This window comes from Antechinus flavipes, chromosome 4 (genome assembly GCF_016432865.1).
Source record: "Antechinus flavipes isolate AdamAnt ecotype Samford, QLD, Australia chromosome 4, AdamAnt_v2, whole genome shotgun sequence".
NCBI classification, from domain to species: Eukaryota; Metazoa; Chordata; class Mammalia; order Dasyuromorphia; family Dasyuridae; genus Antechinus; species Antechinus flavipes.
In genome coordinates this window covers 138,416,737-138,440,154 of record NC_067401.1, presented here as the reverse complement: position 1 = coordinate 138,440,154, position 23,418 = coordinate 138,416,737, and the positions used below count along the sequence as shown (strand labels likewise).

The following is a 23,418-nucleotide window of genomic DNA, read 5'->3' as shown; positions in this document are numbered from 1 at the left end:
GTAGATATGTACTCCACAATTTGCTTACCTCCTCTCTTCACCATTAACTCGTCTGTCTGTGTTTCTTCTAGTCATGCTTCAGATGTCATGGAGACCTCTGGATGGAAGTCCATGGTGGTTTCACACCCCCATTTGGTGGCCGAAGCGTACCGTTCCCTGGCTTCAGCACAATGCCCTTTCTTGGGACCCCCACGAAAGCGCCTGAAGCAATCCTAAGGCCCCTGCTTGTTGCAGGACCCAATTTTTTTTTTCCCAGAAGCAGCAGCACGTTTGCTGTCCTTGACCACTACATAGAGACAGCTCAGTCTGTGGAGCTTTTACTCTATTATGGGGGGAAAGACTGTTTCATGACAACCTGACTTTTAAAAACAGCACCAAGTAACTTGAGGGGACATGGGGGAGGGGAGGGCCTGGGGCTCGGGGCAGTTCATCCTAATGAAAACCCTGTTGCTGCATTGTCTGTGTGTTCCCTTCAGCTTGGACAAGTCGATCCTCCAGGGATTTGGTTTAGGTGCTGACACCCCACAAAGACATCCAGAAGGTGGTACTAGGGTATAACCCATCTCTGCATCTGACAGCACAGAACAGATCAAATCGTCAGGTGCCTGGAGTAAAAAAACAAAAAAGGACGCTTAGTTTTTAAGAGAAGGGAAAAGAAAAAAGGAAGAGGAGGAAAGAATTTTTGATGGAATTTCTCAAACGGCCGTTTCTGGAGGATTCCAGTAGTATTTATGTTGAGAGAAAGAAACTTTAGCCCTTTCAGCTGTGCTAAAACTGGGACGTTTATGAAAACGCTTTACCGTCGTACAGCGAACAGAAGAGCAGTTCTCTCTTGTTATTAGCACTTATATGTTATTTGCAAAAACGGAAAACACCCTTTATCATTCTGTGAGGGAAAAAGACCTGTGAAGGTGAGAGGCGGAGAGGAGGCCCTCTGGTTTGGGAATCAAGAACTCGGACATGGCGCCCTTTACAAAGAGTCTTTATTGGTTTTGAAGAACTGGGGGAAAACAATCCTTCATCCCTATCTTGTACTTTCTTGACAAGAACTGTGGTTCTCTGTTTTTAGATATTGTGGAAAATGTTTTTTGGCATTTTTCTCTCATTTTATTTCTCCCTCCTCTTTCTCTCCAGCCCCCTTTTTTTTAAAAGGGTAGGGGGGAAACTTAACACATTGTTAGTTGTTCACTAACACTGCGTGGGGGAAAAAACACTGAAAACACTAACACACAGTGTTAATTACTAACACTGCGTGGGGGGAAAACCCACCCCACTAAAAACACTAATATGCTGTGTTAGTTGTTCACTAATACTGCATGAAAAATTCCTGGTCCTGAAATGCTCAGTTCTTTGTACCTGACTTGCCGCCTGCATAGGAGCCAGTCTTGTTCTTTTCCTTTCCTTCCTCCCATGGGGAGAACTTCCAAATGGTCATTTTTTTTTTCTTTTTGAAAATATAAATAATTACTATTTTGTACTGTGTGGTATCCCTGGTTTTCCTTTTTTCTTTTTTTTCTCCTACTCCCTTGGTCTGTTTTGGATCAGAGGCATCTGTTCAAGGGAATTTCCAGGGCTGATTGGCTCCTTAAAATTATACCTAGCTAATGCCACTTTTCCAGGTGTTCTATTAAAAACAGTAATTCTGATCTCAGTGCTTGAGCAGCACAGACTCAATGTCTTTAAATGAGAAATAGGATCAAAGTTACCTTTTCAAAAGCTGTCAGCCTTTGTCAGCCCTGTTCTTACTTAACACTTGCCCTTTCATTCCTTTGTTAGGGTAAATATTAAGTAATTACTCCTCAGGTTTGCCATTGGATTGGAGCCTACTATAGAAATGAGAGTAAAAAAGTGTAACCCTTCTGAAACACGTAAGATCTGTGTCACTCTCCACACCAAATTACAGGATTACAGGACTACAGACCTCACTTAATAATGAAACAAAAAAGAATCGAGATTGTCATCACAGAATCACTTAAGCAAATGAATTTGGTACAGTGACATACTGTGACTGAATTGAGATTGGAGTGGTGTCTTTGTTCATCCTGATCTAGCTATAGAAAAAAAATAGAGCCTTTGTAATTATATTACTAATGGACATGCTCATAAAACTAAATTTCCTGAGCACCTGGAAACCTGGACACCTTTTATGCCCCATTCATAGCAGTACTTATCAACAATGGAGTCCCAGATGCACTTAAGCTGAGCTGGGCTGTTGGATTTTTTTGAGTGTGGGTCAACACTTAACTTTATTCATTTAGTTAAATATAGTGTAGATTTTAAACTAAAAATTAGAGGTTTTATTCTGTTTGGCAATATGGAGGAAGAAAGTCCTGAATAGACCGTATATTATCAGTATAACCAAGAGCAAGATTTGCAATCTGCTAATCTCTTACCACATGCTATCTGAACTAAAGTCTGATCTCATTCTATTAACAATATCATTGTAAAGGAATGGGCTGTAAATTTTTTGGCTTATAATTTCTTGTCTCCCCAACTTGTGAAGTTAATACACAGAACAAGTCCGCAAGATAGCTGACATTCATTTTATCTCTTGCATAGCTGGTAATAATGCATTTGTATTGTGCTACAAGGTTTTCAAAGTTCTTTTATGTGCATTTTCTCATTGGATCCTCTCTAAGGGTCTCAAGAGTAGGGATTGTTATCCCAGGTCATACAGCTAAGGAATGGGAATGATTTGCCTAAGGGTCCACGTTTAGTAATTGGCAAAGGCAGGGATAGACCTGCCCAGTGCTCCAAGGTTCAATAATTAACCTAAGGAAGCTTCTTTCTTGGTGGGAAAGCTAACAAAAGGGGAGTTTTTTCCACTGGGAGTTGCAAGAATGATTCAGTGTTGTGATTCCTTAGATATTTCCTAGTGAACAATCATAGTTAAAATTTGATTTCTTATTCCTTCACTGAAAAACTGGAGGTTTGTCCAAGTAAACAGGGATTTATGTAACTTCTGGAAGGCTTCTGGGACTTTGAAGTATTTCTTTTGGGATTATCCAAAGTTTGTGAAAATTCCAATTTGAGATTTACACTAGGAATTCATATAATTCAAGCATCTCAGGTGAAAGTGCTTTATAGGTTTTCTATTGTTGTTATTATTTTTATTAGGTGTGGTGTTTGGTCCCCCCCACCCCCCCAAATGATACTGTTGGAACCATCTGGTTATGACCACATCAGAGCCATAGCATACTGTTCATAAACCTCCCACTATCACTATCCCCTCCCCCAGTTCCCTCACATCTGAAATTTAATTCGAGTTAACTCCACAATCTGTGGCTTGTGCTGTCACTGCAGAGATGTCTGTGCCAGTAGAACAGTTGGAGATTTCAATTCCACAAGGATATGGCTTATTTATCAAAACAATATTTCAGGCAAGTGGTTTCATAGAATCTTAGGAGCTGTGATTTATGTCCAGTTGGATATTTGAAATCTATATACATCATCCTCATATAGGCCCCTTTTCGTATCCCTACCTACCCACCTCGTATCATGATGTCCTCAGAATTTTTTTTCCATTCTTTCTAGAGAAATCAAACTTCATTTTTTTTCTTCAGGACTTCCAACTCCTTTTTGGGGTTTTAGCAACTTGGGTAAGAAATCCCTGTTTCCTTATTAATAATAAAGTTATTGACTTTGTAAACGAGAGGTGGAGAATCCACTTTATTTTAAAAGGACTCTGTTATCCTTAACTGCAGTGATGAACCAAAATCATCGATGCTTGTAACCACTGGCTTGGTGCTGCTGCTGCTTGAACTGTTCTGGGTGTTTGTTCTTTCATTATCTAGACAGATTCCCAAGGTAGAGGCTCTCTCTTTCTTGTGTGAGCCTCGGCAGATGAAAAGAAACAGCTTGTCTGTTTATGAGGATAACAGCAAACAGAGGGGGTGTTCAGCCCCCACTTTGAAACGGTCTGTTGCTTTGTTTTGGCTCTTAGACTGCTGTTAAAAGAACAACAGCTAAAACCCCATACATGTCTGCTCTGGCTCCTTTGGTTCAAACTTAAAAGAGTTGAGTATAAATTCGCAGCCAGGACCCTACCATATTTTCCACAAGTAATTATCTTATTTAATTATTGTGGATCCCTCTGCACTTTCATTTTCTTTACCTTGTGATTTGTTTGAACACTGCCAAGGAATTATTGAGTCTAAATTATCTAGTAAACCATTAGAAATTAACCAGTGATTAGGTAAATCTTGTAAGACGGGTGTCTGCATTTTCAATGTATCTTTTTCCTGACTTTTGATTTCAAGGGGAACAGATCAAATTCTCAATAGGTCAGCCCACCCCATAGGAACAGAGATTAAATAAAGACAACCACAAATTTTGGATACTATTTCAGATAATGAGCCAAAGGAGGCAGAAGGGTTGAGTTCAAGTCAAGGTATGATTGAACAAATGAAATATAGACTTGGAACAGTATTGACTCAGATTTTTGAGTCAATAAGCCAGAAGAATCACATTTTAGTAAGATGAGCACCATTTCCCCTTCCCAATTTGTATGGCTGGCTTGGGAATGGCATCTGGATTTTTGTTTGGTTCTGATTGCTACAGTGCCAGGAAAAAAATAGTTTCAGGCTGGAGGGAATTCAGAATAAGCAACAGAAATGATTAAGGGTTTGGGAAGGATCAACTCTAGGGGAAAACATGAAAATGAAATCTGTATAACTTGGCTAAAGGATTTAGCAATGGTGCCTTCGATTTCTACATCTAAGAGCCTCAGAGCACTTTTTTGACATTTTCAAACTCTGGGTATGTCCTGAAGAGACAATCTTTCCCTAGTGTGTATATTGGGAAATTGTTTCTTCAACATTGACTTTGCCTTCGATGATTTTAAGAGCTGAAATCTAGCAGAAAACAAATTATTTTAATACCTAGGAATAGTGAACCAAAATGAGAATGGGAATCTAGAGTTACCCTAATAAGTCAATAAACAAACTGTTTACTCAGATGAGATGAAGTTCCAATATGCAAAACAGAAAAATCTGACATAGGTTAGGTAAAAAGTTAAAGATGCCCAGATGGGTCTGTTCCTGCCTATGAAAAGGACTGAAAAAGTTAAAGGAGACCTTGATATTCATGTAAGCCATCTTCTTGATGTCACAGATAATGAAATGATCCCAAAGCAGAGAAGTGACTAATCCAATGTTATATAGCTGGTTGGGAGGTAATTTTGGATTAGAAGCCAGGTCTTCTCTCAGCCCAGTCTTTCCACCACACTCTCTTGCTTTGTCTTCCTATCTCTGGGACTTTCTTAGAAAGATTTCAGTTTACTGGCCAACTACAACCACTTAAAGGAAGGACTCTCCAGATGATTGTTCATCCTAGTAGTGGAATTCTCTTCAAACCATATTCTTATGTCTTCCATAACTCTTGAAAGCTTTAATGTTCAAGTGGCTAAATACATCTAAGGACAAGAAGGATCTTTGCATGTGGTTTATCCTAGGTCTCCCTTTAGCAGTCTTCCTAGACTAGTGGTTCTAATATTATTCATGACCTGAATAAGCAGTGTCCTAGAGTGATATCTTATAGAATTAATGATTATACATTATCAAGGTGACTACACTTATATTTTTAAAACAATAATACTGGATCAAATTCTAAGGTGGTTTCAACAAATTAGGTACAAAACTTTAGTATGTACTTGAATAACAGCTGTAAAATTGTAATGTTAGAATATTATCACACGGATGAAAAGTGGCCACCATCACTTTTTATTCATTTCTGAGAATGGCACATAGTAGATTATTTATTTTAACTTACTCTGTTTTTCAGGTAAATTGGGTGTACAGGTATTCAGATAAGCTTATCCTTGGAACTTACTGTCAAAGACTTAAATTGTCTGCTAGATGTCTAGATTTGGAACTTGCCTCTATTAGCTTTTTGTAATACCATAAATTCTCTTAATGTTGTCAGATGTGATCATGCCATTTTGAATTAATACTTTTTTTTTTTTTACCCATACTGCACTATGGTCATAACACATCACTAACAGCAGCTAATAGGCTTGTTATACCACAGTATAAATTTGTTACATTTCTGTTATGTTTATTATTTCCTTAATATTGAGATTGCGCCTTCATTTTTTAAAAAACACTTTTAAAAAATCCAAACAAGACATTACTATGCTGGTGCCAATCTTCTCATTTACTTGGTAATGCCTTCAATTCCTCACCATGATTTTCTCAATTGTTGGCCATCTGATTTTCATTTCTATTACTGTATTTACAGTTAGAGACTAGCTAATCACTACTGTATTTACTGTTAGGCTTTTTTCCAATTCTTATCATCTCATCTCTCAGCAGTATTTAACATTGTTCACTAGCCCCTTTTTGCATTCCCTTTCATATGTAAGATGCTGAAACCCCGCCTTCTTCTAGTTCCCCCTCTCTTAAACCACTCCACTTCTTTACTAATTTGCTCATCTCCTTTAAAAATGTACATTCCCAGAAGTTCTGCTGGTGCCCTACTACACTGATACCCACTTTTGAGTTCTACTTTTACCCTACATATAATGACTGCAATTTATACGCTTCACACTTACATGTCAGACTGTTTACAGGATGGATAGTTCCATACCTGGAATACCAGTAGTACATTAGAGTCTATGCTTCTAAAGCCAAGCAGTTTTATCTTTCCGGAAAAATTATCTGCTGCTGCTCCTGACTTATTTCTGTCTTATGGTACAACTATTCACCCAATTTCCTGTGTTAAAAAACCTTGGTTCAATCAGTAAACATTGATTAAACGCTTTTGTGCTGGGGGCAGTGTTAAGTGGACAGAAAGAGGCAAACAAAACAAAACAAAACAAACAAACAAAAAAAAAAAATAGTCCCTGCTCCTGGAGAACTCATATTCTAATGAGAGAGACAACTACTCTTACAAACTCTATAATGGAAAAGTAGGAAATAGAGGGAAGGCACTAGAATTAAAAGGGATTGGGAAAGGTTCCCTGTAGAAAGGAACTTGGAGGAAGTCAGGGAAATTATAGAAAGACATGAGGAGGGAAAGCATTCTAGATAGGGAGATAATTGGAATGCCTAGAACCAAGATGGAGTGTCTTGTTTGTGGAATAGCGGAGAGGCCAGTTCACATTTTGCACTCAACTTTTATATCCAGTTCCACTCCTTGAGCATCTCTAGTAGCCATCTCTTACAATTCCCAGTAATGCTGAAATGATATACCATCGTCGTTACTATTCTGGATCAGTAGCCCACTATAAGTGTTTAGCATAATGATTAAAATTATATAGCACTATATTTTGGGTTGTAGACCGAGAGTTTTATACTGATAATCTCTACAAGAAACCTGGAAACTAGGTGCTATTAGCCTCATTTTACAAATGAAACTGAAGCAAAAAGATTTTAGTGACTTACAGCCAGATTTGAACTCAGGTTTTCCTGACTTTAGACCAACTGCCTTAACCACTGCATCTACCTAGTTTCCTAAGAAAATAAATTCATTCAGCTCAAAAGTATTTTTAAAACGTTGGCTTAAATTGCTACTGTAGAAAAGTTTAAAGAAAAAAAAATTCCTGATTAAAAAACTTCGGAGCAATCACCCAAAAGATGCTGTGGAACCTCCTTTTCTAAGGATTCCTAGAGAAAAAAGAATATTAATTCCTTCCAAGTGCATACTCTAGCATTTACCAGTTCACTGGTAATTTGACCTTCAGGTGACCTTGAGAAGCACAAAGTAGGTAGGTAGTATCCTTGCTTTATCACAATAAGCTAAGGTTCCACAAGATTCTGTGACAACTAGTAAATGGCATAAGGGAACCGGTTTAAAACAGCCTTTCTCAAATATTTTCCTATTCTAACCACTTTGACTAGCCATTAGAACTCAATCCATTAAAATTCATTCAACAGACATTTAATGCCAACCATTTGTCCACCCATCCTGTTAAGTGTTGGGGAAAATGCAAAGTTTAGATCCAGTGTGGTTTGTATACTCATGGAGCCTTAGGAGAGAAAAGTTAATTTTTGCTGTGAAAACAGGAATCAGAAAGCCAGAGAAGGCTTCCTGGAGGAAGTAGCATTTAAAATTTCAAAGATAGCTAGAAAGAATATAAATCAGAGGGCACTTGAGGCATAAAGGGAATACTGTGACCAAAGATTCAAGTTCAGAATTTTGCAACAACTGTAGAAAAAGCAAGTAGTTCAGACTAGCCAAAGCAAGAGAGTTTGGGAATGGAGCACCTTGAAATTTGGCTGGGGGATGCTAGCCAATTATGCACAGCCTTAAATGCCAGGAAAGTCATTTGAACTCAGGTGATAGGCAAAAGGAAGCCAGCCATTAAGTATTTTTAATTTTACTTTTATCAGTTGTGCAGCATTTTCTTCCAACTCCTCCTCTTCCCTTCCCCACCTACATGAAAAACAAAATAAACTCCAAATTTCCATATTGGCCATGTTCAAAGATACTTTTATTTTGCATTAACTCTGTCAGGTAGGTCATATTCTTCATCTGCTTTCTGGAATCACAGTTGATCAATTTGATCAGAGTTTTTAAGTCTTTCAAAGTTCATTCCTACAGTTTTTCGACAAGTATCTTTCACTATGCTAGATGCTGGAGTTGCAATTAGCAAGAATGAAAAAAATCCCTCAAAATGAGCTGAAGAATGCTATGGTCAAAGAGTTCTACAAGCAATATGATTTTGAAGAAGTGAGAATGGAAGTGGGAACTCTTAAGAGGCAGAAGTTCAAGTGTATGGTAATGAAGACATACTAAGGTGGTGGCAATGGGGAGTGATGAAAAGAGTAATGGGCAAAGATTTCAGAGAGGCAAATTTCAATTCGTAAGTAAAAACTTAAAATTTAGAGTTGTCCACAGTTGATGTGTTAGTTTTTGCTGAACTGTATTTTTTTTTTTTTTTTTTTTTTTTTTTTTTTTTTACTATTCTAGGAGATGGCTCACTGGGTAGGAGGGGGAGGAATCTATAGGGAAATGAACTAGTTGCAAAAAACAAATTATATATATAAATAAAACCTTTCAAATTAGAAAAGAATTAGAGCTACCCTACCCAATAAGAATTAAGTTAGTTTAGGACATATTCAATTTCTCAACTTTTGCAGAGATAACTTTTTTTTGGGGGGATGGCAGATATAGAGAGAACATATGTACATATATATGTACACATACATACATATATATACAGAGAAGCAGAAATTATACTATATGACCTCTAATGCACTGAGATTCTTTTGATGCAAAAAAAGTTTCTAAGGTGTAATTAACAGACTTGGTAACTGGTTATGCAAGGTAATGAAAATCAGTGTCCCAATGAACATTGGCTTGCTGTGGTTCCATTGAAAAATAAGTTTTAAATTGTTAAAAAAATAAAATTTTTTTTTGAACATATTAAGTTTGAGGTTCTAGGGGGACATCCAGATAGTGCTGATCTCTTAGCAGTTAGAAGTGTGGGTTTGTGTTGTTATGGTGAATTTGTGAGGGAGGTGGCAGGTTCTGCTGGAGGCCTTAAGTCCCATCTTGGATACTGTGACTCTGCATTCGAGGAATGTGATGGAAAGGTATTGATTAAAAAACATTAACCATGTGTTAAACATTGTGCTAAGGGCTGGGATTTACAAAAAGAAAATTGAGGTAGTTCTTACTTTCAAGGAACTCAGTATTCTTATGGAGGGAGGTAGAAAAAAGGAAGATCATTGCTATGTTTAGTTCATGGCAGATGAGCTCAGACAATATTTAGGAAGGGAAAGTAGCAGGGCAGATGCCTAGGCTCAGAGGATCTTGGGGAGTAAGGCAGAGCAGATGATTTGTCTTCCTACAAGAAAAGAGTGGAATTACGGTCAATAAAATGGAATTCTAGAGTAGCTAGGTGATGCCATAGTAGATAAAGTGAGGGGCCTGGACTCGGGAAGATTCATCCTCCTGAATTCAAATCTAATCTCAGGTACTGGCTGTGTGGGCAAGTCACGTAACCCTGTTTGCCCTCATCCCCATCAGGAACCAAGTTGGAACTGAGAAAAATTAACTTGGAGGAGTAAATGGCATACCGTTCCAATATTTTTGCCAAGAAAACCTCAAATATGGGGGTCACGAATAGTTGAGCCACTGACCAACCAAAAAAATGAGATTGTGGGATATTCTTAGCAAAGCAAAAGATCTTGGTGGGGTGGGAAGAGTCAACATTCAGCTGTCAGTGGGCATACTTTGGGAAGTTGTAAGTTGGACAATGAAAGTTATGGGGAAGCAAAACAAGGTATGTTGTTTGATTTCTCAGCTTGAGAGTCAAGTTTCTTTGAATGACCAAGATATGATTTCTAAGGGCATACTTAATGATAAATTAGAAATTTCAGATGGAACATAAGGACAATTTAAATTGTGCTGCTTTCTCCCTTCATTTTTTGATGTGATGGCAACATTAGCTTATTTAGATAGTGCCTTAAGATTTTACAAAGTGCTTTTCTCTATGAGATAGTATTTTCCCCACTTTAAAGATCAGAAAACTAAAGAACAGAGAAGTTAAATGATTTGTCCAAACTCATTTATAAAAGTTTCAGGGACAAGATTTAAACTTAGATCCCCAGTCTCAAATAGCAGTGCTTTTTCCAACTATCTTTAAAAGGATCAAACATGTAGGATCACCTGTCCCAGAGGAAAAAAATGAGGAGCAGAAAGATGAGGCTTTCCCAGATGAAAAAACTTAACACAGAAAAAAAGGTGAAGTCGATTCCATTTACGAATTTGAACTCAGGAGTCGGGCTTCTGGGGCTACTACACTTTTCTGGAAAGTGTCAGGAATCTGAGTAAACCTACTTGATACAAGACAACATCTCTGGAGAAGTTCATGTCCTCCTGTCCTCAACATTCTTTTCCTGCTTCTATTTCCCCTCCTCTTATCCCCACCTCCCTCAACATTCTCTTTTCTCCCCCCCCCCCCCTTCTCTCTCTCCTTTAACAGTATTGATTGATGCTTCCAGTTTTCTCCCATTCCCCTGCCCCCCCAGGCATATATCTTAGACCACCTACCTCCCCCTCAATTTCCTGTTCTGCTCAGTAGAGTGACATCCTGAGCCAGATCCTCTGCATTAAAAGGGAGGGGGGGGAAAAGGGAGGGAGTGTGTGTGTGTGTGGAAAGAAAGCTACCAATAAACCCGCCAGATTTGATCTCTGATATGATGTGGCAGATGGCAGAATCAGAACGAGGGAGCAGCAGGCCCTATCAGAGGCCTGAAAACAAAGTGAATGGAAAATGGGGTGTTATTTCCCTTTGCTGTACAACTCCATCCTCAATCCTGTCCCCATTTCCACGAACAACTAATTTGCTTCCATTGCGTAATGCAGTTTTAAAAAACTGAATTCTTTATCCTTTTTCTGTTTCAGCTGTTCTACTCTCTGGATTTCTTGCCATCTCTCAGTTCTCTTAATGATATTTGGTTTTTATATTATTATTATAACACAAGTTTCTCCCTATAAGGTTTGCAAAGTGCTTTTTCACAACATTATTAGCTCCATTTTAGAGATGAGGAAATTGAGGTTTAAAGAGATTAAGTGGCATATGTACAAGGCTACAAGTAGATATCAGCACCTGCATTCAAAACCAGGTCTCCTGACTTTACGTGTAGCACTATTTCTTTTTAAATTGTTTTTCCAGTGAACAAACGTTTGTTTTCTCTTTTTCAATCCCTTCTTCTATACTCTTAAAAACAAACAACCCTTGTAACAGATATGCATAGTCTAACAAAAACCCACATTGGCCATGTTGATTGTTTTCACTGTATCTGAGTAGATTAAACCCAACCAGCAGGACCAGTCAACAAGAATTTTCTGAATTAATTATAAAGAGATGTTCCCTACAGGAAGGGGGAACAACATTCACAAGTGAGTCCCAAGCTGCTCTCCCCAAAGAATTTCTGATCTTCAGAGGAGCTCAAATTCCAAATCTGTTCAGGTGGTGGCCTTCTTTCACCGCTACTAGGAATAAAATTCTTTTCCTTAAATTCACAGAGAACCGGGTCCTTGAAATTGCTGAATATGGGCATCATCTTCTTTCTGGGGTGTCTAGCTTGACAGACAGGTCTCTTATGTCTAGATTAGGGCTTCTTTGAGACAGCATTTCTAGAATCTATACATACCAGTTATATGTTTTTGACATGACAGATAATATGGTTTATCTGCTTCTTGAGTTGTAAGGTAAGTTTAGATAAGAGTAGATAAGAGTTCTGGGCTTGAGTTCAAATTTGACCTCAGACCTCCACTAGCTGTGTGATCCTGGGCATGTCATCTAACCCTGTTTAAATTGGAGAAAGAAATGATAAACCATTCTAGTATTTCTGCCAAGAAAACCTCACATGGGTTTGTGAAGAGTCAGACACAATTGAAAAAAAATGACTAAATAACAACAGCAAACAAGTCTTTTTATTTCATATTCTAGTTGTTCAGGACTTAGTATTGAGTATTAAGCAGCAAAGAAGCAATGAAAGACAAAGTCCTTTTCCTGGAGAGAGTGAATCAGATTGAATAGACACTGTTTGCTTATCAGAAAGTTCCCATTGTGATGAGGGGGGAAACACTGTGTCTACTCCAAAAGTGATTTTTATCTGTTGGGGAAGACAGTCTTTGCTCTTAGGGAGTTTTTACTGTGTTGGGAAGATAATAAACTCTGTACTCAATGGAAAGACATAGTCCCCATCAAGTGTGATGAGCTCCCCTCCCTCCAAAATCAGGACTTGTTAATGCTATTTTTGATGGAGCTGGGATCTCCCCCTCTTACCAATCACCTTACTTCAGTTGGGAGTTTCAAAGCTGTGTGGTTGCAGGTCTTAATTAAAGGGTCTTAATTAAATTAGGATCCCATCTGGCTGGGATGAGCCAGGCCCTTAATGAGGATCTTATGTCAGCTATATTAGAAAGTGGATGGGGACCTAGCTGAGCAGAGGTTGAGTTCTGGGGCCAGAGTTATTTCAAATGGGAATTAGAAGACACTGGGTGGTAATGAATGCTTCTGAGCCCTCTATGTCTATGTAAGAAGCAGGTTTGAATGACTCCAACCCCGAGATGGAGGTGAAGGGCATGATAATATCAGGAGAGTATTACACTTTTTAAAGCAGTTTCACTTTTAAAAAAATTGTCATTGTAACAAACTTGAGGTATTTGTCAGGGATAAACCTTGTTTTACAGATGGAGAGACTGAGGCCCAAAGGCAAAAAGTGGTTTACTCAAGGTGTCACATGAGGACAAGAATCAGTAATAGAATCTGCTTTTGTAGCCAGCCACGCTGGAAGTGAAGCTCAAGATATTGGAAACCCATCGCAGGAAGCAAAGAGATTGGCTCTTCCTTTTACCCAGAGCAGTTTCCAAACCAGTCCTCTTGGCCAACCATCTGGGGGGAAAGAAACCTATTTGGCTGTCTCTGTGGCCCAGGAGGTGCTGGATTCTCCTTGCCTTAGGCTGTCTGGCGAGGTGCCACTTGGATAGTAAAAAAGATCTCACTTTGTCTCCACTATCCCCCAGCTCGCATTTAGGGGTCTATATTCTGCCAAGAAACAGGATCCTCCTCTCCAAGCCCCCTCTCCTGTGCCACTTCTCTCCAGGGGCCAGTCCCTTCCAACAGACAAATCCTCAGTCTTCCTTTCCCAGCCATATGTGAGAGCTATGACAGGGACAGTGTTCCACCACGTTAGGGAGGGCAAAGGCAGCTGCTGATCAATCCCCTATGACTTTGGGGTAATTAGCAAATGCCTTCATGATTTCTCCAAGCTCAGGCTTCATGGAGTTGGAGGGCATCCGCATTGCTATGTCTCATCCCCTTGCCTATCCCTACACACATGCTAGCACACATAGATACACCAGTCACCAGCTCTGCTGGCAACACCATAGGACTGGAAGTCTTCAGAAATGACATTTCTCCCACTCCCAACCCCGCCAGTGGATTATCTCCCAATGGGGAATGACTGGCTCATTCTGTATCCTTGCTTCCTTCCTCACCGCCCTTCCCTTCCCCATATGAACACTGTGACCCAGATGCCCGAGCAGCATGAGCCTTCTCTCCCAGCCGAGCTGCCCACCCACCATTCCTCTCTCTGAGAGTCAGGAAACAAGCCCAGGTCACTGAGAGAAGAGAAGCGGGTGACTCAGTTTCCGCTTGCTCATCCCCAGAATGGCAGGAAGGAGGGAAGACTGTTAGTTCCACAGTCATTTCTCCATTTTTTACCAAGAGAAACCGTCAGAGTGATTGACATTCAAACAGATATTTCACATCATATAGCCGCCTTACTATCCCATAGGACAACAAGGACACTTGGAGTTGCAGATTAGGAAACTGAGGCCCAGAGAGGTGATGTGATTTGTGTGAGGTCACAGTGTGAGGGAAGAGTGGATCTATAGCTCCAGTCTCCCCCTCCACATCCACCCCTGAAATTACTTTGTATATATTGTGTATTGACTTGCGTGTATATGTCTTATTTCTCCTTGTAGAATGTAAGCTCCTTGAAGGCAGGGACTGTTTTATTTTTATTTTTATGTCCACAGTGCCTTGAACATAGAAGGCCTTTAATAAATGATTATTGAATGAATGGGTGTTCTGACATCCTAGTCGAGGTTCTTGCTATTAGAACTAAGCTCGGCCATATGGAACATGGTCCACTTCCTGGGAGCCACCATTGGCACTCCCAGCCAACAGAACAGGTAACAGTCTCAGACACACCTATGTGGAGAGGATCTGTAGGACCATGTACCCAGCAGCATGACAAAGCAGCAAGGCTAAATGGTATAGTAGACAACTGTTATAGTCTGAAAAAAGACCTCCAAAACTTCCATGGGGGGGGGGGTCGAGGGGGGCTGAGAAATTCTCCCAGAACTTTCATTGGGATGGGGGAGGAACAAAGTTATTCTCAAGAGACTCTCCTGAACAGAGGAAAGAAAGGGCTTGAAAGCCTGAAGTGCAGAGGAAGGGAGGTCAGGCATCGTACTTCCCAGTGATCATCTCTCCAGGTGTAGAGAGACTGGCTCCTGACATCCTAGAGAGAGAGGGTTTTTGAATGTCGTATATAGAAGTAGAGGAATAGACAGTTACAATCAAAAAGGATTGAGAATTGACACTATATTGGGGATGGGAAAGAAATATGGTCGAGTGAATGAGTAGTTGGAATAGGATCATAGATTTGGAGCTGAATACCACATTAATGTATAGAATTCAATGTATTCAACCACATTAATGTATAGAAGGGGAAACTGAGGCCTGAGAATTTAAGTGACTTGCCCCAAGGTGTCACAGGCAGTCTCGAGGCAGGATTTAAACCCAGATCTCTTGATTCCAGAATTAGGACTCTTTCTACTGGACCATACTGCTTCAAAGAAGATGAAATAGCAGAAAGCAGGTTGAGAATGAACATTTTTGGCCTTGTTGGAAAAGGAGGGGTGGGTAGGGGGGAAAGCATCGGGGGGTGCGAAATGAAGTAATTAAAATGCAACAACCCCCTGCATGGTGAGCACTTGTCGGGCATGCAAGGCCCAGGGTGTGCAGCTGCTGCCAGCAGCTGGATCTCTGCAGGTTTGAGGAGCGGGACGAGGGTCAAGGAGAACCAAGTGAAAGAATTCATTTTTCAGGTTGGGTCTCAGAGAGATGGGGTGGGGGGCACTTCCAGAGAAAAGAGAAGAAAAGCAAAGGGATTACCATCACTGACCATCTCCACCCTCAATGCCCCATCCCCTGATTCAGTCCACAGACCTGTCCTGTTGCCTCCAAATGGAGAACATGTTTGGCCAAATGCCAGGGTTCTCTACATCTCATCCAGCCAGTAAAAATAACGTCTTCATATTAACATAGTGAAGGAGAGTGAGATGTCCTGATGTCCGAATCTTCCAGATACCTGTTAAGGGAGCTATGGCCTGGGTCGGGTTTAGGGAGGCTCCCTACTGCTTCCCTTTCCCATGTTGACCCTGGAAGCACCTTGAGGCTAAGGGTCAGAAAGCTGATGGTCAGCACTGGTTGCCTAGTAACTACTCTTCCCAGACCCCACTCAATTGCCGCTGACAGGCAGTACTGGGTGGTTGGCTTCCTCAAAATCGCCCCTCATTGCCTGTTCCTTTGTTGACATATCCTTTGATTCAATACATCTCCTCCTAGAGAAAATCTGAAGGCACAAGCTCTTATGACTGACTTAACTCTTCATAAGGCATCACTAGCTGTCTCTCTTGGAGAGAGTGGGAGTGCTGGTGACAGCAGGCAGAAATAAAATAATACAAAAATTAAAGAATAGTATTTCTGCATTCCATAGTCACTTAGAATCACAGATTTTCTAGAAACGTAATGTCCAGATCTAAAAGCTTCGTAGAGCATTATCTCACAGAGATGAAGAAATTGGGGGAAAAAAGATTTTTTTTTTAAAGGAATTTGCCTAAAGTCATGCAGCAATTCAGTGACAAAACTCTTGACTAGACTTCAGGTTTCTTTCCATGAGTCTACCTTCCCTTCCTTCTGTCACATTACCTGAAAACTGCTTTTCTAAACTTCAAGAGAGGAAGGAATAGCATGAATTTTTCTCTAACTTTGATCATGTAGTTATGACAAATATCCTCAAAACAGCTCATTGATCCTCTCCTTATCTGCATGACGCTGACTCTTGGAAGGACAGGAAAAATGAAGGAAATCCTAATTCTGGTCTCCAAGACTAGATGGACCAATGAGGGATAAGGAAATGATGTGGGGATGGAATTTAGGTAAAGCAAATGTCATTTCTCTCATTTAGACAACTAAGATTCCCAAGTCCTGGGAATGCTTTATTCTCTGTTCCAAAAACATGATTCTGCAAACAGAAATCGACATTCAAGATAATTTTACAAGACATCCCCTTTCCCTCCCTTTCCTCCCACCATAACCCTCCCCCTCCCCCCCATTACAGACTCTACAGAACATATGAAACAGAGACCCAGTGCCCTCTGTCTCATTCAGTCTTGCTTCTTCCCAAGTAACTGGCAACTCCTTAGAGCCATCTAAAGAGGAGGAAGCAGAGATTGCAGAGGGGACTCGGGTGTTTTGGATCCTCTCCTAAACTTACTCCTTTGGGGAAAGATACCCAGTACAGGAGGATAGAACTCAGGAGGGATTGGGGGGCAGAGGAGGAGACATCAATAGTACAATGTTTGAATGTCTTTCCATCTGTGCCTAGTGAATCTTTTGCTGGAGTTAGAAGACTCTTTTCCCAAACTTTAGCAAATCTTATCCCATCAGAGTATACCTCTCAACATTGAGAAGGGGAAGTAGGATTTCCTTAAGAATCCTTATTAGTTGGGGTGAGTGGATCTTGAAGATGAGGGGGGGGGTGTGGTGCTCCATTAACCGAGACCTTTATGATCAATGGGTTATCCCTCCTACTTCACTCTACTGACTCTACTACACTCAAAGACCAGGTGCTGACCACTCAACCACTAGAATAGGTATTTTTTCTAAGCCAAATTATTGTTTCCACAAGCTTGTTGGAAAATACCCTTAACTCTAAACTTCCCTGAGCCTTCCCAATGTTGCATTTTCTCTAAAGATACCATCTCATGTCTGTCTCTTCTTGAGTACATTGGCCAAGGAACTAAGGTTCTAGGTGCCTCTACATCACTTGATCCCTAGATATTTGACTTTAGACCTTTACCAGAGGCTTCAATAACCCACTCCTCCCAAATCCTGGAACTCAATGTCTATCCATAAGCCATAGTCTTCTGTAAGGCTGTTAACTAGAACCCATCCTTTTCCATTTCACATATTCAAGGTTATTCTATACTTCCCACTCCAAAACTTTTATTCTGATCATTCCCCACAATTCTCTTCCACTATCCCTTCCTGCTGAGAAATCAGTCTGTCTCCCCCTCCTTCCCCCCCAGGTCTCCCACTTTTTTTGGCAGTATGATCCCCTTTAGCCCCTGATGGAGGGAGGGAAGGTACCTGAAGGTCCTCCCCTCTACCCACCCAGGGCATCACCCAGAAGGATAGTAGGGAGCATCACTATGGTAGTTATAATCTGGGCACACCTTCTGGACCAGCCGATAGTCTGTGCTGTAGAAGGCGATATAGATACAGATGACCTTGAAGGGTTTGGAGCAGTTCCAGGTAGCTGAGCTCTGTGTGTGGTCCCGGGAGCAGGTTTTGGCAGGGTCATGAGTGCAGAGTGAGGTCCGCCGGCCCCGATCTACCTTCTCCCATTCCACCCGGCAATTGAAGCTCTTGGATGCTTTGGCTTCAATGAATATCTGCTGCTCTTGGTGGAACTCCACAGCCTTGCTGGGGGGCACTAAGCTGACCGAGATGTTCCCTTGGCCAGTGGCATTGTGCTGGAAGTGGACACTGAAGGTACCATTGCCATGGTCCACAATCTTCCCTGTGACCAGGAGATTCAGTGCCACTGTCTTGATGTTGGAATAGAAGTCGCCCCAACCAAAGATTTTTTTCAGCTTGGCAGGAGATGCAGCGCTATGGTGGGAATGGGCAGGGGGCTGTCCTGGATCCCCCCATGACTCTCCTGGTGGGGCCAGCAACCCAAGGAGTGTGGAGCTGGTAATCTGACGGGACTTGGGGGAAAGATGTCCCCGTTTCCGAGGCACACGGGACCGAGGTTGTCCCTCAGCATCATCACGTTCAGGGTCATCAGAGCCATGGGGGGATTCATCTTGGCCGCAGATGACCTGGGGAGGTGAGAGGAAAGAAAGGTGAGAGTCCCATTCATAGCAAATCTAGATGGTCAAGTCCTTGCTAACTCCTCCTCTTCCAGTCTACTGATGTTATCTCTGGTTCTATGAGTCCCTCTCTTCCTTGAAGATATATTTCAAGTTCCATCTTCTACATGAAGTCTTTCCTGAGACCCCCAAAGCTAGTTTACTCCCCCTCACCAAGCTACCTTGTATTTTACTTCACAGCTATTAATTTGGTTTTAGACTTTATATACACTATATTCTTTTTATGCTATGTATATACTTTATGTGCACTTGTCTCCCCATTAGATTATAAGTACCTTGAAAGTAGGGGTTGTTTCATTCTTTATACTTGTTTCCTCAGTGACTAGCACAGTACCTGATGCAGAGTGGGTACAATAAATGCCTTTGATTGATTGATTGATAGAACAAAGGAGTACTCATTCCTCACTCCTACTTTAAACCTATACCAAATGAAGAACATCTGCCCTGAGTTGAAAGTTTCTCTTGTTTCTTTCTTGTTCTCTTCCCCTTCCTCACATCTCCAATTCCTTTGTATTAGAACAAACACTGAACTTGCCGTCAGGAGATATCTGGGTTTGATTTCCAATTGGGACACTTACTAAGCTATGTGACCAGAAACAAATCACTTACTTTTTCTAAGCTTTACAGAAATAATACTTACATCATGAAATTAGTTTATTGTAAGAAAGCCCTTTGTAAATCTTAAAGCAGTATGTATGAGTTTTTGCCCCTATTACTATTGCCATCTACCATAGTATCTGCCATAATAATGATTATGCCTTCAATTTTGAGGCTCTTCCTCCTGAAATCTTACCAGCAAAGGAAGTAATACAGCACCCAACCTGAGACAGCACATTCAGTCTACATAGGATATACTACTTGGAAACTGATGCCCAGACATAAAAAGGGCAGACAGTGCAATATCAACATGGACCAAACCACAAAGAGCTTGTATTCATGACTAAGGATGCATATGTATGTATGTGTTATATATGTGTACATATGTATACACATATTCTAAATGGAGATCTATTTATGTATCTATATATCTCTACGTGGAGAGAGAAAGAGAGGGGGAGGCAGAGAGTCAGACAGGGAGAGTCACCTCCCAAGACATAGCTGAGCTAGAGAATGCCAATTTTCTCTCTCCCTTGACTAATCTTTCTAGAGGAGAGAGGGAGGGAAAGGGTGCTGCTAGGAAAGGATGTCCAAGCATATGGACAATCTGAGGGAATCTAGCCCAGGCATGGTAGCCTGAAGGTAACACAGTATGTGTGCAGGGGTATTTTTGTAAGTATGTCTTTGTTGGGCTTGCATGTGTTTCCGGATATTGACTTAGGTCCACTGAATGGCATATGGAAAATGCTGGACAGCTCCCTGACTCTGACTTGGAAAAGAGTCAGTAATAAATAGGTTATTTAGTGAGAAGGGGATAGATGTCCTTATCTTTCTGAAGGGCACTACTGCTCCTTTTGAAATACCTTTTCTTCTTCCTGTCAGTGTCAGAGACTGTGTATCCATCTCTATCTCATGTGCCTGACACATACTAGGGGCTTAATGTTTATTGATTGACTGACTATTCTCCCCCTTTCCAGGTGAGTCTTCCTGGACCTAGAGATAAGGGATGAGAGGACATGGGTCCGGAGGGAGACTAAGGGTTAGGAGTCGTAGATCCAGATGCGTATAGCTGAGGATGGAGGTGTAGAGTAGAGATGAAGGCCACAGGTGGCTGGCTGGCTGGCTGGCTGAGAAGAGAGGACTGTTTTATGTGGGGTGGGGGAGGGGTGGGCTTAATTGATGGCACAGGGCCAGAAATGTGCATCTGGGGATCGGGTTTCCCCAGATTTAAGGAGTGATTTGGAGATGTTGAGGGGAAAAAAGGTGACACGGGGGGATGTCAGGTAGGAGCTGGGGAACAAGTGTAAGAGACAGACTCTCCTTGTGCGGCCGGGGGTGGGTCAGAAACACAGAAGTGGCAATTGGAGGGAGAAGTCCAGGAGTTTGGGGAGGGGGACTTGTTTCCGTGGCGATGGGCGGGAAGCAGGAAAAAGGGAACAGGGAATCTGGGAGCTTCGCTCAGCTGCCGAGAGAGCCCGGGGCGGGGAGCCGGCTGCCAGAGTCCTGTGGGGCTTGGGCTGCGCGCAGCCGAGAGAAGAGAGGAAAACAACAGGCGGAGAGGAAGGGAGGGAGCGAAGGAGAGAGAGAGAGGCAGGGAGGTGGGGGCCGGACCCTCTTCAGATCTGACTCCGCGCTGGGGGACCCAGAGCCTGGGGGGAAGTGGGAAGGGGGGACGGCCCACCATCCAGAATAAAATCAACGAGTTCTTCGCTTCCATCTATTTACCGCTATTCCCCGAGGGCTAAAATCAGTTGCCCGGAAGGCGGGAGTGGGGGGGGGGCACAGCGGGAGGCAGCCCTTGGGTTAACATCCTGTGGTTCGTCCCGTAAGAGAGGGCCCCATTACCCTTTAGGACTTGTCTCCAGCCCTCCCCCTTCAGTTCTCCTCTCCTCTCCCTCACCAGGGAATCACTGTGGGAGGGACGTGCCACCCAACCCGCCGGGTCCATTAACCCTTTCCTGCACAATTCTTTGCCCCAGCCCCGGGACTCTCGCTTCTCCACGTCCAGCCTCGGGAAGTTGGGAGGTGGGGGTGGGAGAGAAAGTTTTGGTCCTCAGAAGCTTCCCGCCTTCCTCCCCCACTCCCTCCTGCCTGGAGACCCAGGGCCCTCTCCGCCCAGCTTCCCGCGGGCTACTCACCAGATAAAGACTGCCCTGCACCAGGAACACGAAGCAGCAGCGAGTGAGTTGCATTTTCCTTCCCTCTTCCTCTTGGGGTACCACCCTGCCCCCTTCACCTGCCCCTCGCCCTTAGGTTCACTGTTCCATTCTCCGGCTCCCTGCGGGGAGCGCCCCTCCCACTTCCAGCTGTCTACGATGGGCCCCGCCCCCTGCTTTAGTCCAGCTGTGTGGCCGTCCTCTCCCTCTCTTGCAGCTGTTCGAGGTGTTAGCCCACCACCACCACCACCCCTAAGTCCCAGCTGTGCGTTCTGAGCTCGTTTCTGGATCCAGCTGCGCGACCGCTCCTTGGGTCCAGATGTGCGTCCTGCGCGCCTTTCGGCTCCAGGGGCGCCGCCGCCCTTGGGCCCCCCTGTTCTTCCAGATGTGCGAGGGACTGTCTCGCAGCCCCTCTTTTTTGCAGCCCTAATTCCAGAGGTGACACCTATCCCTAGCCTGGCAGCCCACCCCTTCGGACTGGCGCGCCCCCTGGCGTACGTGCCCCCCTCACTGTCTGCCCACTCCTCCTGGAGCCCTCCCGTTCTGCTCCGGGCTGTAGCGCGGGCCCAGACTGGAGCGCTCCCGCCGCCCAGCCGGCTCCCTCTCTCCTCGTCCCTCCCTTTCTCCCTCCCACCGGCAGCGGCGGCGGCAGCAGGTACAGTGAGTCGAGCCGGCACCTCCGGAGTTAACTCCTCCCCTGCCGGCCCATAGGCCAGGGGACCCAGGCGCCCTCTCCTCCCATCTGGGAGCCAGGATTTGGGGCTAAAGGACAGCTCCTGGACAGCGCTAAAGTGCACTTGTGACCTTACTCGTTCAGCCCCCCTGGATCAGGGCTCTCTAGGAATCATCAGATCCAGAAATCCATCCCCACCCATCTCTAGAAGAGCCATCGTGGATTAGGCTGCTTCCCAGCCCGAAAGTCCTGAATTCAAATCCACTTCTGACATATATTGACTGTGACCCTGGGTCAGAGATGTCACACACTCCACCGGGTGCGATCCCACCAAACTCGGAGTGCCTCCAGACCATATTAAAACGCAGCCGAAAAGTGTTTTAAAAATTGTAATAAAACATGGATAATATGTTTTCCCGAATCAATAACTGACTCCCCAGGATCCTTAGGTGTGGTTTGATGGCCTCCATTTCTGTTTGAGTTTGACACAGATTGGATTAGGCAACTCTAAAGCCAGGGGCTGACTTGTATTGGCCAAGCGAATCTGTTCACCTTGATCAGCGTTGTCCCTAACTCCCAAGGGGAGGATGAGCTGTAGAAGGGAAGGGTGGTCCTGCTTAAACCGATGGAAAGACCGACTTCCTGCTACTAACCCGGGGCCTCCTTAAAATCATCACATGTGTCTCAGCGGTAAAAATCTTTCAGAGAGAAAAGATACTTTCCCCCTCTGAATTCTTTTCAGATTCTCTCTCTTCTGGAAGTCTAAGCTCAGTCTGCCCCTTTCTTAAGTTTTTGTTTCCTACTTTGGGCACAGCATTTCCTCTGACTTGGAGATAGTCACTTCCTTCTCAATCACTCCCCCCACAATCTAAGGGCATTACCATCTTTTCTGACCCTCTTTGACCTGTTCTCATCTGACCCCTTTCTGGAGGTTTTTCTATGAGACTGAGAACAAGACCCTAATCCTTGGATGCAGGCTTTGTCCCCGAGTCCATCTCATTACCTTCAAAGGGACTTTGTATATAGTAGGTGCTCAATTTAAGTTTATTAGTTGAATAGTAAGTGATAGGTCAGAACTGGTAAGTATGGCTTTTGGGAGTGTGGCTGAATGAGGGAGGGGCAAGTCTGTGATGGACAGAATTCCTATAGTTTCTTTTTCTCTCTTCTTCCTTCCTTCCTCCCTCCCTTTCTCTTTTTCTTCCTTTCCTCCCTCCCTTCCTTCCTTCCCTTCTTCCCTCTTTCCTACCTTCTTTCCTTGCTTCCTCCCTTCCTCCTTCCTTCCTTCCTTCCTTTCTCTCTCTT

General features: G+C 42.9%; 2 protein-coding genes across 4 annotated transcripts in view; one reads left to right on the top strand and one right to left on the bottom strand.

The window, feature by feature from the left end:
* Positions 1 to 14,543, top strand: part of SPOP (speckle type BTB/POZ protein) — a 90,014-nt gene extending 75,471 nt beyond the window's left edge. For all 3 annotated transcript variants that reach the window (XM_051994779.1, XM_051994780.1, XM_051994781.1), the window contains one exon: positions 72 to 14,543. In XM_051994779.1, coding sequence (XP_051850739.1) covers positions 72 to 216 — 145 coding nt within the window. In that variant the 3' untranslated portion in view covers positions 217 to 14,543. The remainder of the gene's footprint in view (positions 1 to 71) is intronic.
* Positions 14,544 to 16,669: 2,126 nt separating this feature from the next.
* Positions 16,670 to 22,541, bottom strand: NXPH3 (neurexophilin 3). Its single transcript, XM_051994786.1, has 2 exons — positions 21,426 to 22,541; positions 16,670 to 18,639 (listed from the first exon to the last, which is right to left on the bottom strand). Exons 1-2 carry the CDS (start codon positions 21,477 to 21,479, stop codon positions 17,935 to 17,937), a joined length of 759 nt encoding a protein of 252 aa, XP_051850746.1. The 5' UTR covers positions 21,480 to 22,541; the 3' UTR covers positions 16,670 to 17,934.
* Positions 22,542 to 23,418: the final 877 nt, after the last annotated feature.